This window comes from Podarcis cretensis (genome assembly GCF_951804945.1).
Source record: "Podarcis cretensis genome assembly, chromosome: 5".
Taxonomy (NCBI): Eukaryota; Metazoa; Chordata; class Lepidosauria; order Squamata; family Lacertidae; genus Podarcis; species Podarcis cretensis.
This window is the reverse complement of record NC_137174.1, coordinates 65,814,922-65,829,682: the sequence shown is the minus strand read 5'-3', so window position 1 is coordinate 65,829,682 and position 14,761 is coordinate 65,814,922. Positions and strand designations below refer to the sequence as shown.

The 14,761-nt window shown below is 45.1% G+C and overlaps 2 protein-coding genes across 3 annotated transcripts in view; one reads left to right on the top strand and one right to left on the bottom strand.

Moving 5' to 3' along the window:
• The window catches only part of WDR53 (WD repeat domain 53), a 374,347-nt gene that overhangs the window by 12,757 nt on the left and 346,829 nt on the right, over positions 1 to 14,761 (bottom strand). The gene's annotated exons all lie outside the window — the stretch shown is intronic.
• On the top strand, positions 6,125 to 13,678 carry NRROS (negative regulator of reactive oxygen species). 2 transcript variants are annotated; one of them, XM_079978653.1, is made up of 3 exons: positions 6,125 to 6,622; positions 9,181 to 9,292; positions 11,381 to 13,678. In XM_079978653.1, the coding sequence occupies exons 2-3, from the start codon at positions 9,197 to 9,199 to the stop codon at positions 13,331 to 13,333; spliced, it is 2,049 nt and encodes a 682-aa protein (XP_079834779.1). In that variant the 5' UTR covers positions 6,125 to 6,622; positions 9,181 to 9,196; the 3' UTR covers positions 13,334 to 13,678. The 2 variants fall into 2 exon arrangements, with proteins under 2 accessions (XP_079834779.1, XP_079834780.1); XM_079978654.1 differs by lacking the exon at positions 6,125 to 6,622 and adding an exon at positions 6,764 to 7,011.

The following is a 14,761-nucleotide window of genomic DNA, read 5'->3' as shown; positions in this document are numbered from 1 at the left end:
TACAGTTGCATTCTGTTGTGAGAGGCTGACTCTCTAGCACAAAGGCTTAAAAGGTAAAGGTAAAGGTACCCCTGACCATTAGGTCCAGTCGCGGATGACTGGGGTTGTGGCGCTCATCTCTCTCTATAGGCCGAGGGAGCCAGTGTTCGCAGACAGCTTCCAGGTCATGTGGCCAGCATGACTAAGCCGCTTCTGGCGAACCAGAGCAGCATATGGAAACGCCGTTTACCTTCCTGCCGGAGCGGTACCTGTTTATCTATTTGCACTTTGATGTGCTTTCAAACTGCTAGGTTGGAAGGAGCTGGGACCGAACAACAGAAGCTCACCCCGTCGCTGGGATTTGAGCTGCCGACTTTCTGATCGGCAAGCCCTAGGCTCAGTGGTTTAGACCACAGCGCAAATGCTGATAGGATTGAAGCCCTATCTCCACTGAAGTAAGCAGGCATGTTGCAATCTAAGAGTAGATTGGGGAGTAGGCCTCATGAAGAGAATTGGAACTGATGTGCGTTTAACTAAGATTTGAGTTGAGTCCAGCTTCATCTGAGGTTTGTCTATTGATAACAAACAAAGTTCGCTCAAAGTGTTCTGCCTAATCTAGTAGGTATAAGAGATGCTGGAAATCCATTTAATTTGCTGTAGAATAATGTCTATGCTAGGCAACAAGTAGGAAAATTATAAACAATTCTACATGGTGGAGCTGCTACCTCATATGTCACATGAGAGGCACTGTACAGACCCAAGAGAGAAAGTTCTTGTCCTCATGGAACTAGAATATCCTGACAGTGGAAATGCTCAGGAATGTTGATTATATAATGTTTGTGCATTCTCTTTACCTTCAGTGCAAGAGAGGTACAATTCAGTAGGAGTGTTAAAAGGCTGTATTAGCAAGTCTGCACACAAAGTCTTTGTGTTGTGTTTTTATATTAAATTAATGTTTCAGTGAAAGTGAATGACGGGAGATGTGCACCTGGCAGCCTGAGAATCTCTGTTCTGGTTTTGAATGTCATGCCCAGCACAGTTTGGAAATATGACACCCTCCAGTAAATGTGTCAGGGTTCTGCCTGCCCAGACATTGTACCCAAGGTCTTCTCAGAGGTAAGAGCAAGGGGAGCAGGACCCTCCGGTAGATTTCCACACTGCAAGTGACCCTGAAAAACCATTTGACCCAGATATCCCTGGCCTATGATTGGAGTTGCCTGGGCTTCTGGCTAACTTTGAAAGTCCCCCTCCCCCAATCTCTTCCAGGGTCACAGGAGCAGAATACAGCGGTACCTCGAGTTAAGTACTTAATTCATTCCGGAGGTCTGTACTTAACCTGAAACTGTTCTTAACCTGAAGCACCACTTTAGCTAATGGGGCCTCCTGCTGCTGCTACGCCACAGGAGCACGATTTCTGTTCTCAACCTGAAGCAAAGTTCTTAACCTGAAGCACTATTTCTGGGTTAGCGGAGTATGTAACCTGAAGCGTATGTAACCTGAAGCGTATGTAACCTGATGTACCACTGTACATAGTGAGGCAGGCAAAAGTTTCAGAGCAGGCTTCCTCAACCTCAGCCCTCCAGATGTTTTGAGACTACAATTCCCAGCATCCCTGACCACTGGTCCTCCTAGCTAGGGATCATGGGAGTTGTAGGCATCTGGAGGACTGAGGTTGAGGAAGCCTGCTTTCAGAGCCACTGCTGCTGTACATGCCTAGCTGCCCCCAAGGCTACTCAGAAGAAGGGGGAGGCAAATGGAAGCACCTGTCTGAATCAGGGCCTGAGTGGGAAGGTGTGATGCCTCTTGCTCCTACATGAGCCTCTAACCAGCCTTTCTCAACCTGTGGGTCCCCAGATGTTTTGGACTACCACTCCCATCACCCCTAGCTAGCAAGGCCAGAGCTTGGGGATGATGGGAGTTGTAGTCCAACAACATCTGGGGACCCACAGGTTGATAACCACTGCGAGCTGTGGCACTGCAGACCTAACAACTCTCTCCCACATTCCCAACTTGGAGAAATGAACACTGGGAGAAACATCTAAAACTTGGAAAGGTAGAGAGAGCTGTGTGTTGGTTGGAGCATCATTGGAGTCCACAAGCTTTCTTTGGAAAACTGATACAGGACTGTCAACTGTGGTGTCTGCTTGCCTGTTTGTTTCCAATATGCTTTAGTGGTATATTTGTAAGTAAAACAAGTTTTACAAATATAGAATATGTCTCCAGTGATCTCTCATTTGTCATCTGGAGCTTTTGAAATTGTGAAGGTGAATAACAATTTATCCTTTTTTCCAAAGAGTTAATGTTACTTACGGTACTTTTTATACTGTTCTTTTACATCGTGCTGCTTTCAAGGTTTATGTTTTAAAATTGTTTGTGTAATTGTGATTCTTTGTAAACTACTCGGATTAGGGTGGAAGATGTGAATTCCTGGAAGGAAGGGAGCAATTTAATGTGTGTGCCTCTGCCAGAGAAATGTGCTAACAGCTATGTAAAAAGAAGAAGAAAGAAAAGCTAATCACTATGTGTTTTGGGTGTGAATATTGAGAAGAAGGAAAGCAGCCCTAATTTCCTAACAGCAGGGGACAGCAGTTTGCTGCAGGAAGGCCAAATGAAACCTTAAGCATAGTACAGAGTAACCAAATATCCTCAAATGTTAAGCAGCATGGTATATCTTTCGTTTGCGGATATATAAACACTTGTAAATAAAAAGTGGTATAATTTGTTTTATAAAGAAATAACAAGCCATGGTAACACCTGAGGACTGAGCGTGCTGATAGAAAGTTGAAAGGTGGTTGGAAATGAAAAACAGAAACAGGTGGAAAAACTTGCTGAAAGAGGATCTGACTTACTGACCACCGGAATGCTGAACAAGAGCACTCCTATTAGAAGATGAGGATGCAGCACGAAGTTTTGTACAGAGCTTACTTGTTAGAATGTATTTTCATCGCCTTATGGTTCAGTTCTGGAAACATGAAGTAATAACATCTGAGCATGTGCAAAGTACCTTTCAAGCACTGAGTAGTTGTTGCAAGCCTCCGTAATAACACTCCGCAAGATGGCTTTAATATTTTTCATCAAGCCGGGAGGGAGGGTGGTTTGGCTGAACAGGTATTCAATTGAATGTGGGACAGCAGGATGCAAAAAATCAGATGGAAACAAGTCTAATATGCTGCTCAAACCCAGGTGGGTCCATACTCTGAGTCTGCTCCATTGAGTAGGATATGGGCTATTTTTTCTCAGCCCACCTATAAAACTACAGTGGTACCTCGGGTTAAGTACTTAATTCGTTCTGGAGGTCCGTTCTTAACCTGAAACTGTTCTTAACCTGAAGCACCACTTTAGCTAATGGGGCCTCCTGCTGCCACTGTGCCGCCGGAGCACGATTTCTGTTCTCATCCTGAAGCAAAGTTCTTAACCTGAAGCACTGTTTCTGGGTTAGCGGAGTCTGTAACCTGAAGCGTATGTAACCTGAAGCGTATGTAACCCGAGGTACCACTGTAACTCTTTTGCTTTGGTGGGCAAGGGAGGAGGTGGAGTTTTTCACAGGCAGTCAATAACTTGCAAGGATTCTAATTGCAAAACAAACATGAACCAAAATTATTGTTTCTGTTTTAGGGAAGTAAGTGCTGCTGTTTTTGAGAGGCTGAATAGTTTTTGAAAGAGGAAAAACTACATGCACTCAGAAACAAGGCTATTTTTGTGTGTGATGTCTTAAAAACCTTGATGTACATAAGGAGGGCCTGCTGGATCAGGCCAATGGCCCATCAAGTCCAACATCCTGTTCTCAGTGGCCAACCAGATGCCTGTGGGAAACCCCTGAGCACAAGAGCACTTTCTCCCCTCTTGTGGTTTCCAGCAACTGATGCAGTATGAGTTCCCTTAAAAAATTGCGTGAATGTGTAGTATGACTTAATCCCCCACCATTTTAAAATGAATTTTAAGGAAACAACTAGAGAACTCAAAACAGGCCATCTCCAATTGCAACTCACAGGCAGAACAGCCCTCTTTAGCTACTCTGTAAATGGTACTTAAAGAAGGCACAATTCTCAAACTGTTGTAGAAAGTGAGTTTACCACTTCCACAGTGTGGGATTTATTTGACAAAATTTATATAGGTACCTGTTTAAAAGAAAGGCAAGTGGTTTACAATAACATTATTAAATATATATTAAAAGTATAAATAAAACAGTTAAAATGGGTATTAAAAATATCCAAAAGGTTATTAAAATAAACAGTAGCTAAAATAGCAAGATGTAACTTTTGCCTGTCTGGGTAGGCTTTTCTAAACAAAAATGTTTTAACCAGGCACTGGAAAGACTACAGTGAAGATGCCTGCCTGATGCCTATAAGCAGGGGCTTCCAAAATGTAGGGCTGCAACACTTAGACATTGGTTTTTTACAAGGGCAGAACAAGTATTGTGTGAGTTCCAAAACAGTGCCCATTCTGCAGATTGGAGCAATCAAGTGGGCATGTATGGGGTAAGGTGTAAACTGGCCTCAAGGTAATGTGGCCCAGTAGCATATAGGCAAATGGCGCAGATCTCTGAGCGATTGACTGATGTCTCAGACACTGGAATCATTTACAGTGCCTCCGTCTTGCCAGGATTAAAGCTCCGCTTATTTTTTCTCACCCATCCCACCACTGCATCCAGGTGCCCAGGGCCCACAGAGCATTTCTTGACTCAAAGGTTATGGAGGAGTAGAGCTCAGTGCAGGGTCAGATTTAGGTTTGATGAGGCCCTAAGCTACTGAAGATAATGGGGCCCTTTGTATGTCCAGCTGTCCTTTGTTAACAACAAATTGTTGCTGTTTTTTGTCTTGAATATATGCTATATGGTAATTTATGGACCTAATAGCCATTTGCACATGTTGCCATGCAACCAGTCCAGGCAGAATGTAGGTACCCTATATGTAGAAATGAGCAAACCAGTGATAGGAGCAGGCTAGCAGGTGGGGCCCATTACTTACACCATAGGAGCCTACACAACACAAAACACTGTTGCTGTGTGTAGGTTTTGTTTTATTTTTTATCTTATATTTTGGAAATACATCCAGTTTTTCCCCCTTTAATTTTTTTGGGGGCCCCTAAGAGAGTGCGTGGCGCTGTGGGTTAAACCACAGAGCCTGGGACTTGCTGATCAGAAGGTCGGCAGTTCGAATCCCTGCGATGGGGTGAGCTCCCGTTGCTCGGTCCCTGCTCCTGCCAACCTAGCAGTTCGAATGCACGTCAAAGTGCAAGTAGATAAATAGGTACCGCTCCAGCGGGAAGGTAAACAGCGTTTCCGTGCGCTGCTCTGGTTTGCCAGAAGCAGCTTAGTCATACTGGCCACATGACCTGGAAGCTGTACGCTGGCTCCCTCGGCCAATAAAGCGAGATGAGTGCCATTACCCCAGAATCGGTCACGACTGGACCTAATGGTCAGGGGTCCCTTTACCTTTAAGAGAGTGGGGCCCTAAGCTATAGCTTGTTTAGCTTATACATAAATCCGGCACTGGCTGAGTGTCATCAGTGTACTCAAGGCACCTTGCCCCAAAGCTCCTCCTAATGACCTCTCCCAGCAGCTTCATGTAGATATTAAATAACATTGAGGATAGAATAGTATCCTGCAGCATCCCACTAGAGAGCCCCATAGCACTACCCCAGTGCTACTGTCTGGACACTGTCCTGTGGGGTAGACCAAGCCTCTATAACACAGTGCCCCCTAATTCCAACTCTACAGAGCTGGTCTAGGAGGATGCCATGGGGAATGGTACCAAAACAGATGGAGAACCTGGAGCAAGGTCACACTTCTCTCGTCCCATTCTCAGGGAGACCAAGCCCAACTCAGCCCCATGGCCAGGACTGAAGCCAGAGTGGAGCAGTTTTAAATAATCTGTGTCATTCAAGAGTACTTGCAGCTGGCAACACTTTTTGTCCTCTTCCCAACCAACAATGATAGGAACAAAAACAACAAAGAGCCTGATTGCACCTTAAAGGCTGCATGCAACACAGCACATATTGAAAAAAACATTTACACTCTCCCGCAAAAGAATCCTGAGAACTAATTTACCCCTCACAGAGCTACAATTCTCAGCACCCATGACAAATTACAGTTCCTAGGATTATTGGGGCATGTGCTTTAAATGTAAGGTGTGCATGTAGCCCTCACACATGAATTATTATGCCATAAAATGTATTACAGCAAAATTTTGTCTGCAGAAGTAGTCCCTAGTCCACAAATCCTTATGCCGCAATGAATTTGTTAGTCTTTAAGTGCCACAGGACTCTTATTTTTCTTTCTATATCGATAACAAAGCAGCAGTTGCTAATGGCTTCAAAGATTTGCCCTGCACAGCTTCCTTCCTCTCATTTCCCTTCTTCTCAGCTCCTTCTCATTTTCGAGTGGCTTGCACAGCCTCGACCTTTCAGTGTGCAACTGCTGAGCTCTGGGCTGGGGGTTGCTGGGTGAAGCAACTGGCTCTGTGATCCATGTGACTGCAGTTTCCGTTGCTTAGTTCCTTCCGCAAGTTCTAAAATAATCTGATATTAAGTGAGAGGGCAAACAGCTAATTTTAATATTATTTGTAGAGATACAGCAAGAAAAGAGGGCACGGGCTGGAGCAGAATGAACGTCCCAGACCTGAGCGTATTGCTCCTACCCCCGGTGAGTAAGAACCTCAAGATTTGCCTCCATTCTTTGCCTTAAAGAGGGGTGCGGGGGTGGGTGGGTGATGGTAACCAAAAGGAACCATTCAACAGCTGCTGTTTCATTCTGAACACCTACACTGCAAAAAGGCAGTCGGCGTTTTGCGGCGTGGTTGAGCTCACCAAGAACGTGTATCAGTTCCATGTGGTGTGGTTCTGGGAGTACACGATGGAGGGTTCTGTAATACAGAGGTGTTTCATAAAATAGATATATGAAGGAGAGATAAGGCAGCGAGGTGGTTGCTGAGAACTCTCCAGTCTCACTCCAAGGTATCTGCCACTCAACAGCTTTGAAGAGTTACAGGGCATCGAGAGCGCAAGGACCAAACTGAGAAGGCAGGACAGATGGTGAGTGAAGTCCTTAAAGGCCTTTGTGATGGCAAAGAAAAAGAATCATTAAGCAGGGGAGGAACTTGGTGTCAATAACTTCGCTAGTCATTGGCAAGGTGAGAAAGTATGCTGGGATCCCTGCTTTGACAGTCAATCCACTTTGTAAAATTAAAAAAGCTTCATGCCTAACTAATATATAGTCTCAGAAATAAATCTCCTTACTAGGTCAAAAAATCAGTCTTGTTTTTCTTCTTAGAGGACTATGAGTACTTTCAGGAATGGGGCGAATATGATGGAGGAAATGGTATGATGAGAACAAAGGGTTAATGCCCCCTCCCTCAGCAGCACTGCTCTGATCCACCAAGCAGCCCCTCCACCCACAGCTACCTTTCAGTAAAATTAATCATGTCAAATCCAATCATGGATCTCTAATGTCAAATGGGGTTTGGCCCTACCCTTCCACTTAGAGGCAAGATCATTTCCAGAGAGCTAAGCGTTCACAGAATGTGTCCCACTTTTGCCTTTAGTAAACAGGTTTTGCAAAACACGCTTGACCAGAAGTGACAGTTGGCTAGACAAAATATATGTGCACGTCATCAGACCCAAGGTACGCGGGTGGCACTGTGGGTTAAACTACAGAGCCTAGGACTTGCCGATCAGAAGGTTGGTGGTTTGAATCCCCGCGCCAGGGTGAGCTCCCGTTGCTCGGTCCCTGCTCCTGCCAACCTAGCAGTTCGAAAGCATGTCAAAGTGCAAGTAGATAAATAGGTACCACTCCGGTGGTTCACCAGAAGCGGCTTAGTCATGCTGGCCACATGACCCGGAAACTGTACGGCGGCTCCCTTGGCCAGTAAAGTGAGATGAGTGCCACAACCCCAGAGTCGGTCACGACTGGACCTAATGGTCAGGGGTCCCTTTACCTTTCCCTATATCAGACCCAGCTTCAGATTTGGGGGGAAGCTGGGCAGGCTGCCCTTAGTAGCACCCAGTGCTGACTGGACCTGTTGCCCAGAACCTGCTGCTATGTCACCCTGCCTCCTCTGGCCATGGTGCTGCTGCTGCTGCCACAATCAGCCCCCCCCCCCCATGTTTACAAGCTTTGCTGGTGGTGGTAGCAGCACATGGGCCCCAGCAAATGCCTTAGAACAGTGGGTGTTGATGCTGGTCTGCATAACATTGGGAAGGGAAGGCTCCTTCAAATCACCTTTAACTTGGGTTACACACACATTAGCGGCTTAAAATGTAGTGAGGTCATTTTCCCCTGCTGTGCTTCTAGTGCTTTTTTACATTGTGGTACACACCAGATGCACATTACCTGATTTGTTTCCCTGTGCTGAACTCCTATTTGGTAAAGCTTCTACTTACCTGTGCATGTGCACTTGCTGTCTCAAATGTGCACACCTTAGCCTAGCCGCAACTTATGTTTTCAAATCGGATGGAAGCTGGTTTGGGAAAAACAACAGTGTTTCTCAAGAAGCTACAGGAGACAAATGGTTTGTGGCTAGCGTTATGTGTACTCGGGTTCAAACGGCAACAGTGGGAGTGTACTGGAGCCGAAGTAAATCGCAACGGGTATACAGCCTTCTTTAAAATTAATGTTCCAGCCCCAAGCTGTTTATGGTTAATCTTTCTGGGCCTGTGGGCACCATGTACATACCACAACTCCACACACACTGCAACCAACACTCACTCACTCCCTACCAGCAATTAGGTTTCTAAAAAGTCTTCTACTGGCTACAAGATTCCTTTCAAACCCAAGGAGGAGAGGCAGGGTAGGGGATCCTAGGCACCAGGGAAGGTCTCTACATGTGCTTATGCGATGTGGGCGCCACATTGGCAACTTATGGTTTATAAGGAAGGGCCTTTGCAGTCATTCCTGATCAAAGCAAGCCTCTGCCCACTTGTGCACAAAAACTGATTAAGAATAGCCAATGTGATCTGAAAGGTGTGCTTGCACACAAGAAGGTCAGATGTGGGGAAGGCATGTGCGTTGCACAAATAAATTAACAGATTTTGGTGTATGAAAAGTTTGAGAGCAAATACGCATATGGCATAAATTACGTGGAAGAAGCCTTGGGATGTCTGCTTTCTAGTAAGCATCTGGTTCTTTCTGTAATACAAAATACAATAAACTGTCAATACTGCCTTTTAAAACATATATATGCCCTGCTTTGTGTCTCTTTGCAGGAGTCCTGCTGTTGAAATGGCACTAATAGCCCTGAGTATCTTCGTGTGGATAGTTTTCCTAGATACAGGATGGGGAAGCAAACCTTCAGCCTATCACAGCCTTTGCAGACTGGTGAGTCTGTCTTTTATCAACTTTCTTTTCTTCGTTTATTTTGAACCATGTGTCAGCAACTCCAGGGGTCCACAAATGACAATGGGTTGTATCCACAAAGCTTCTCCCATTAGTACAAGCACTTCCACCTGTGCAAAAAGGACTTCTTCTCCCTCTTTTCTCCCTGCATGCTCCCTAACCATCCCATAAATCTGTTCTGGGGTTTTCCCCAACCCTCCCAGAAGATTTTGGAGGCATGGGGGACATGCAGTGAGAGGAAGTCCCATTGTGCATCTAGAAGTCCTTGTGCCAACTGGACAACTTCATTGGATACAACCCAATATTATCCTGTTTTTATTGTAATTATTGTTATAGATTTTATATATGTATATAGTTTTAATTCTATCAATGTTTAATTGTATTTAATGATTGATATTTCTATGTTTTTAACAACAACAGCAACAACTAATTAATAAGAATGAATAAAACTTTCATTATTTGCACCCCACCCATCTGAGTAGGTTGCCCAGGCACTCTGGTGGCTCTAGGTGTAAATATGTGTCACAGATCATGTCTGCATTGCCCTGGCAACCTCTGTTCCCCCACTAAGCCTCAACAATATTAAGAATCACAAGAAATTGCAATTGCTGGGTTGAATCTACACCTGATTTCTTCTGCTACATTAGCAGACAGGGCCGTCTTAATCCGGGGATGCACAGGGTGCGGTGCACCTGGGTTCCAAATTCTGGGGGGCAACCAAATGTATTCGGAGATGCACCAAATGTATGCCTACTATACACCGGACCCTCTCTACCAGTGGCAGTGAAAAGCAATGGAGCAAAAGTCCCTGCCCCCCTGCTCCATTGCTCTGTTACTACCTAGCATTATGAAACAAGCAGTTATTTCCACTGCATCGTTGTTACAGGTGAGCGATTTTCCTCCCCTGAAAAAGATCAACAACTTTGGCTTTCCCCCTCCCTAAAAAACAACTTTGAGTTGCCCCACACCAAATCTGGGGGCAGCTAAACTAAATTTGGGGGCGCTGGGTGGATCTTTGCACCCTGGCGGCGCATATGCTAAAGACGGCCCTAGTAGCAGAGCAAGTGTTACAAATTTCCCATAAGCTGATAATAGCTTGATCACTTTTTCCACACCATTCAAACTTGCATGGTTATTCAGAATGAGAGAGAAAAATCTAATTCTTGCAGGGCCGTAGAGTTTACAATAAAGGAAGTAGCAGAAATGTTCTCTTTGGTAGTTTGTCCATAGGCACAAAAAAGCAGAGCCCTTAGATTGTTTTGTGCTGTTCATGACGGGCGGTATTGTTTGAAACTTTATAACTGGCTCTGCATTCGTCCAGACCATCCTTAGAAATGTTTCTAAAAGATCACAAGTCAGGATTGTTGTGTATTCAGAAATTCTGCACGGGCAAAGAAAAAATAGTAGAAATGGTTCTGACTACAGAACCTGAGACTCTCAGCTTTCATTTCTAAAAGAGAAGATTTCTAGCCCTTGGAGAAAGAAAGGGAGGGTTGAAAGGTGGGTAATGGCTGGTAGAAATTCAGAAGCTAGAAGCGTGGCTTGAATGAGATTTTCTATGGTTAGGAGACAGGTTTCAGTGTTGCCACAAACATCAGAGCTCCTTCCTTTTTAGATTAAATGTGCAAATTTGTATCATGAATATTAGTTCCCAGAACTTGTTTTTCTTAGTGCGAATTTGGGTGGGTTACCATAACAAAGATTCTGTTTTGTTTAGAGGGCAGAGCACATACAGCTCTGAAAATATTGTTATGGAAAACATTTACTGTCAAAGTGTTTTATCCATTAAACTATCTTTGCCCGATATTGCCCACACCAACTGGCAGGAACTCTCCAAGATATTGGGCAAAGATCTCTCCCAGCTCCCTGAGATACTTCACAGGATATGCCAGGACTGAACCTGTGATCTTTTACATGCCAAATACGCTCAGTCCCTAGCATTTTAACTTGGAATCTACAGGGCTTGAGTTAAGCCCTTTGTTTACTGTGCTCATTTGAAGTGCAGTATGGCTTTAGTAGCTGGGCCCACCTTTTTTTCATCCCATACATCTCTTTCTTTTTCTGCTGCAGGACGAGAGAACTGCAGACTGCAAAGGCAGGAGGCTGAGCTCTGTCTCACAAGACTTGCCTCCTGGAACAATGGAGCTCTTCCTGGATGCAAATGTTATACAGACCCTAAAGAATGCATCTTTAGTAAGGTATCAAGTCCTGCAGAGCCTCAGTCTGTGTGAGAATGGGTTGGAGCTCATTGAGCCTGGGGCTTTCCTTGGCACCAGGAGCCTCAGTAGTCTATCTCTGGCCAACAATGCCCTCTCTGTGAACTATTCTGCAACAGCAGCTGCTCTGGGGACTTTGCCTGCCCTGAGGAAGCTGGACCTATCTGGAAATCTGCTCAATGAAGCTATGATGGCCATCTTGATCCAGGATTTGTCCTCTCTAGAATCTTTGTCCTTGGCCCGGAACTCCATCATGAGACTGGATGACTCTCACTTAAAAAATCTGCCCAGGCTGAAGGACCTAGATTTGCAGCAGAACTACATATTTGAGATTGAGACTGGCGCCTTTGATGGTTTGCAATGGCTACAGCATCTTAATCTGGCCTACAACTACATTCCTTGCATGGTGGAGTTTGACCTGACCCAACTCCGGATGCTAAATGTCAGCAACAATCAAATCGAGTGGTTCTTGGCTGCAGAGAATGATGCTGCCTTTGAATTAGAAACACTAGATCTTTCCTACAACCAGCTCCTCTTCTTCCCGCTGTTGCCCAAGCAAAATAAACTGAGAACTCTGCTGCTGATGCACAACCAATTGAACTTCTACAACAATCTTTTCAATGACTCAGAGGGCACAGTGCAGCTGTTATTCCTGGATGGCAACATTACCAACATCACCACCCTTGACCTCTGGGCCGAAAACCATCATAGCAACCTCTCTTCCCTGCAGTTCCTAGACATGAGTTGGAACCAGCTCTGGTACCTTCCAGAAAGGTTTTTTGAAGGCATGTCTTCCCTTGCTCATCTGAACCTGAACCACAACTGCTTAGAGACATTACAGATACAGGAGAGTGACCTGCTAAGCACTCTCATTGACTTGGATCTCAGCTACAACCAACTTCAGGATCTGCAGATGAACGTGGACCATAGAAGTAGCTTAGCCAACCTCAGAACATTGAGTCTGAGCACCAACAGACTGTGTGGCTTGCCTGCTAAAATCTTTACTCACACAACAAAGATCACTACACTTGACCTCAGTAAAAACCCTATAAAGCTTTGTGCCTCACATGCTGCTGGAAGTCCCAGCTGCATAGATATCAGTAATGCTGGCTCCATAAGGAATCTTTTCCTGTCTGGCTGTGACCTAGAAATACTGGACACCCACATCTTTCAGGGGACTTCTATAGCACACTTAGACCTTTCTGACAATCCCAGGTCACTACTTGATGGCTTAGGACCTCTGAAAGATGTTGCACAATCACTGCAGGTGCTCTATCTTAGGAACACTGGACTTTCTGCTGCAAGGACAAATATGGACTTCTCTGCTTTTCAGAAGCTGGTAAACCTAGATCTATCTGAAAATTCTCTGGCTAGCTTCCCTGAATCCTTAGCAGGCCTGGAACTGCAAATTCTGGATCTAAGGAGAAATCTTCTCCATGCCCTACCTCAGCACGCCATGCAGAAGCTTGGAAAGAGCTTACATGAGATCTACCTCAGCCAGAATCCTTATGACTGCTGCCAGCTGGGTTGGTGGGATGCCCTGCATGACAGTGACACTGTACGCATTCTAGACTGGAATCAAGTCACTTGCAACTTTTCCTCTAAGTTCATCCGTGTAGCAAATTTGCCTGAATCAGTCATCCAGAATTGCAAGTGGCTAACGGCAGATATGACTCTGCTGCATCTGGTCCTTATTTTTCCTACCTGTTTGGCCCTGCTAGTTGCCTTTGTTATCATCTTCCTGACTTTCAGGCAACGAATTCTTCAAATGGTGAAGAGCAGGTACAGAAGGTCCAGCCCTTATTGACTCTGGGATGGTGTGAAGAAAACAGCCACTCGGACCCTCCAGAATGGGCATAGGTAGGACAGGGAAATCCTATTGGGTGATACTGCATCCATGAATGGGGGTCCAGGAAGCCACAGTGTGTGGCAATGCTTTATATAGAGTTGCCCAATGTGTGTAATGAAGTGTCCTTGTATGTAGTTGGCAGGGATGGCATAGCACACAGTTCTGTGCGGAGACAAATGCAAGATAGTAATCCTGTTTAATGTTCACAATAGGAAGAAAAAGGCCTTTATAAACATGAAAGACAAGTGAAAGGGACTGATGCTGGGAACCAACCATGATGTTTGAATAAATGCAGCTCCCAAACAGGTGTAACTTCTTGGCCAAGCACTAACTATTTTTTTCCCCTTTCAGGAGGAACACTCCCCCCACCCCCATTTGTGGGCCTTATCCACATGCCAGTTGAAATACTCATATGACAGACCTAATGTTGGAGGGAACATTCCAAGGCCAACTCAGCAGTGTTGGCTACAGCACAGCTTCCCAACATGTGGAGGAGGTGCAATTCATAAAACGAGATGGTGCAGTATAAGGAAGCCATAACTTTGCTGCAGATGTGAATGGCATGTAGAAGACTGTATGAAATGATTACCAACCTGGCACCTCTTACTCCAACTGACCCCCAAGTGTTGTGTTGGACTAGAGATGCAGGTGGCAATGCAAGCATCTTGCTGCCTACATGCTCCAAGACAGCTGTTTGATCATTAGCTGAAATTGCTATGGTTGCACACACAAAGAAGAGCAAGGGGAGAACAGAGCAAAATCTGGACCCCTTCGTCCCCTTACCATGCTGTGCTCCAGTGCAGTGGTCCATCCCCTTTGACTGATCTCTCAAGCCAGAAGTGAGCTACAAAGTGCAGTAGGGTAAAAGCCTATTTCGTTTTGTGTAAACGAAATTTACATATGTGAGTGGGGCAAACACATTTCAGCATAGACACTGTGGCCCTGTATGTCTGGCTTGGCCCTCAGAGCATTAAGTCAGGGTGGTTATGATAACATTGTCAATAGCAAAAATGCATCAGTTCATGAAGAGATTGGCAACATCTGAAGATCCTTCAGAATTTCTTTTTTCTTTTTAAAAGGTTTCTAGTTCATTCCCCACTTGCTGTGTAAAATGTGTGGCCTGCTAAGGTTGTTAGGAGACTGTGATGGGATGATGAGCTGCTTGTGCATAAAAGCTTAGTCCCTCAGAGTTTGCTCAGCTTAGCAAGACTCTGTCTTTAGCGGAGCCCTTAAGCGTGGCTCCCTCAATCGCTTGCAGAATCCGACAGTGGGCGTTTACGGAATCTACTCCAGCATAAAAGCTCCTTGACGGAAACGCATCGTCTGGATTCTCGGCGCGACAGTTTCCGGCGAGGAGTGGGTGTACCTATGGGAGGACCTGAGACT

Coding starts and splice junctions, on each gene's coding strand:
- NRROS (XM_079978653.1), top strand. CDS start 9,197: ATGGCACTAATAGCCCTGAGTATCTTCGTGTGGATAGTTTTCCTAGAT. Junction 9,293..11,380: donor ATCACAGCCTTTGCAGACTG/GTGAGTCTGTCT, acceptor TTTCTGCTGCAG/GACGAGAGAACTGCAGACTG.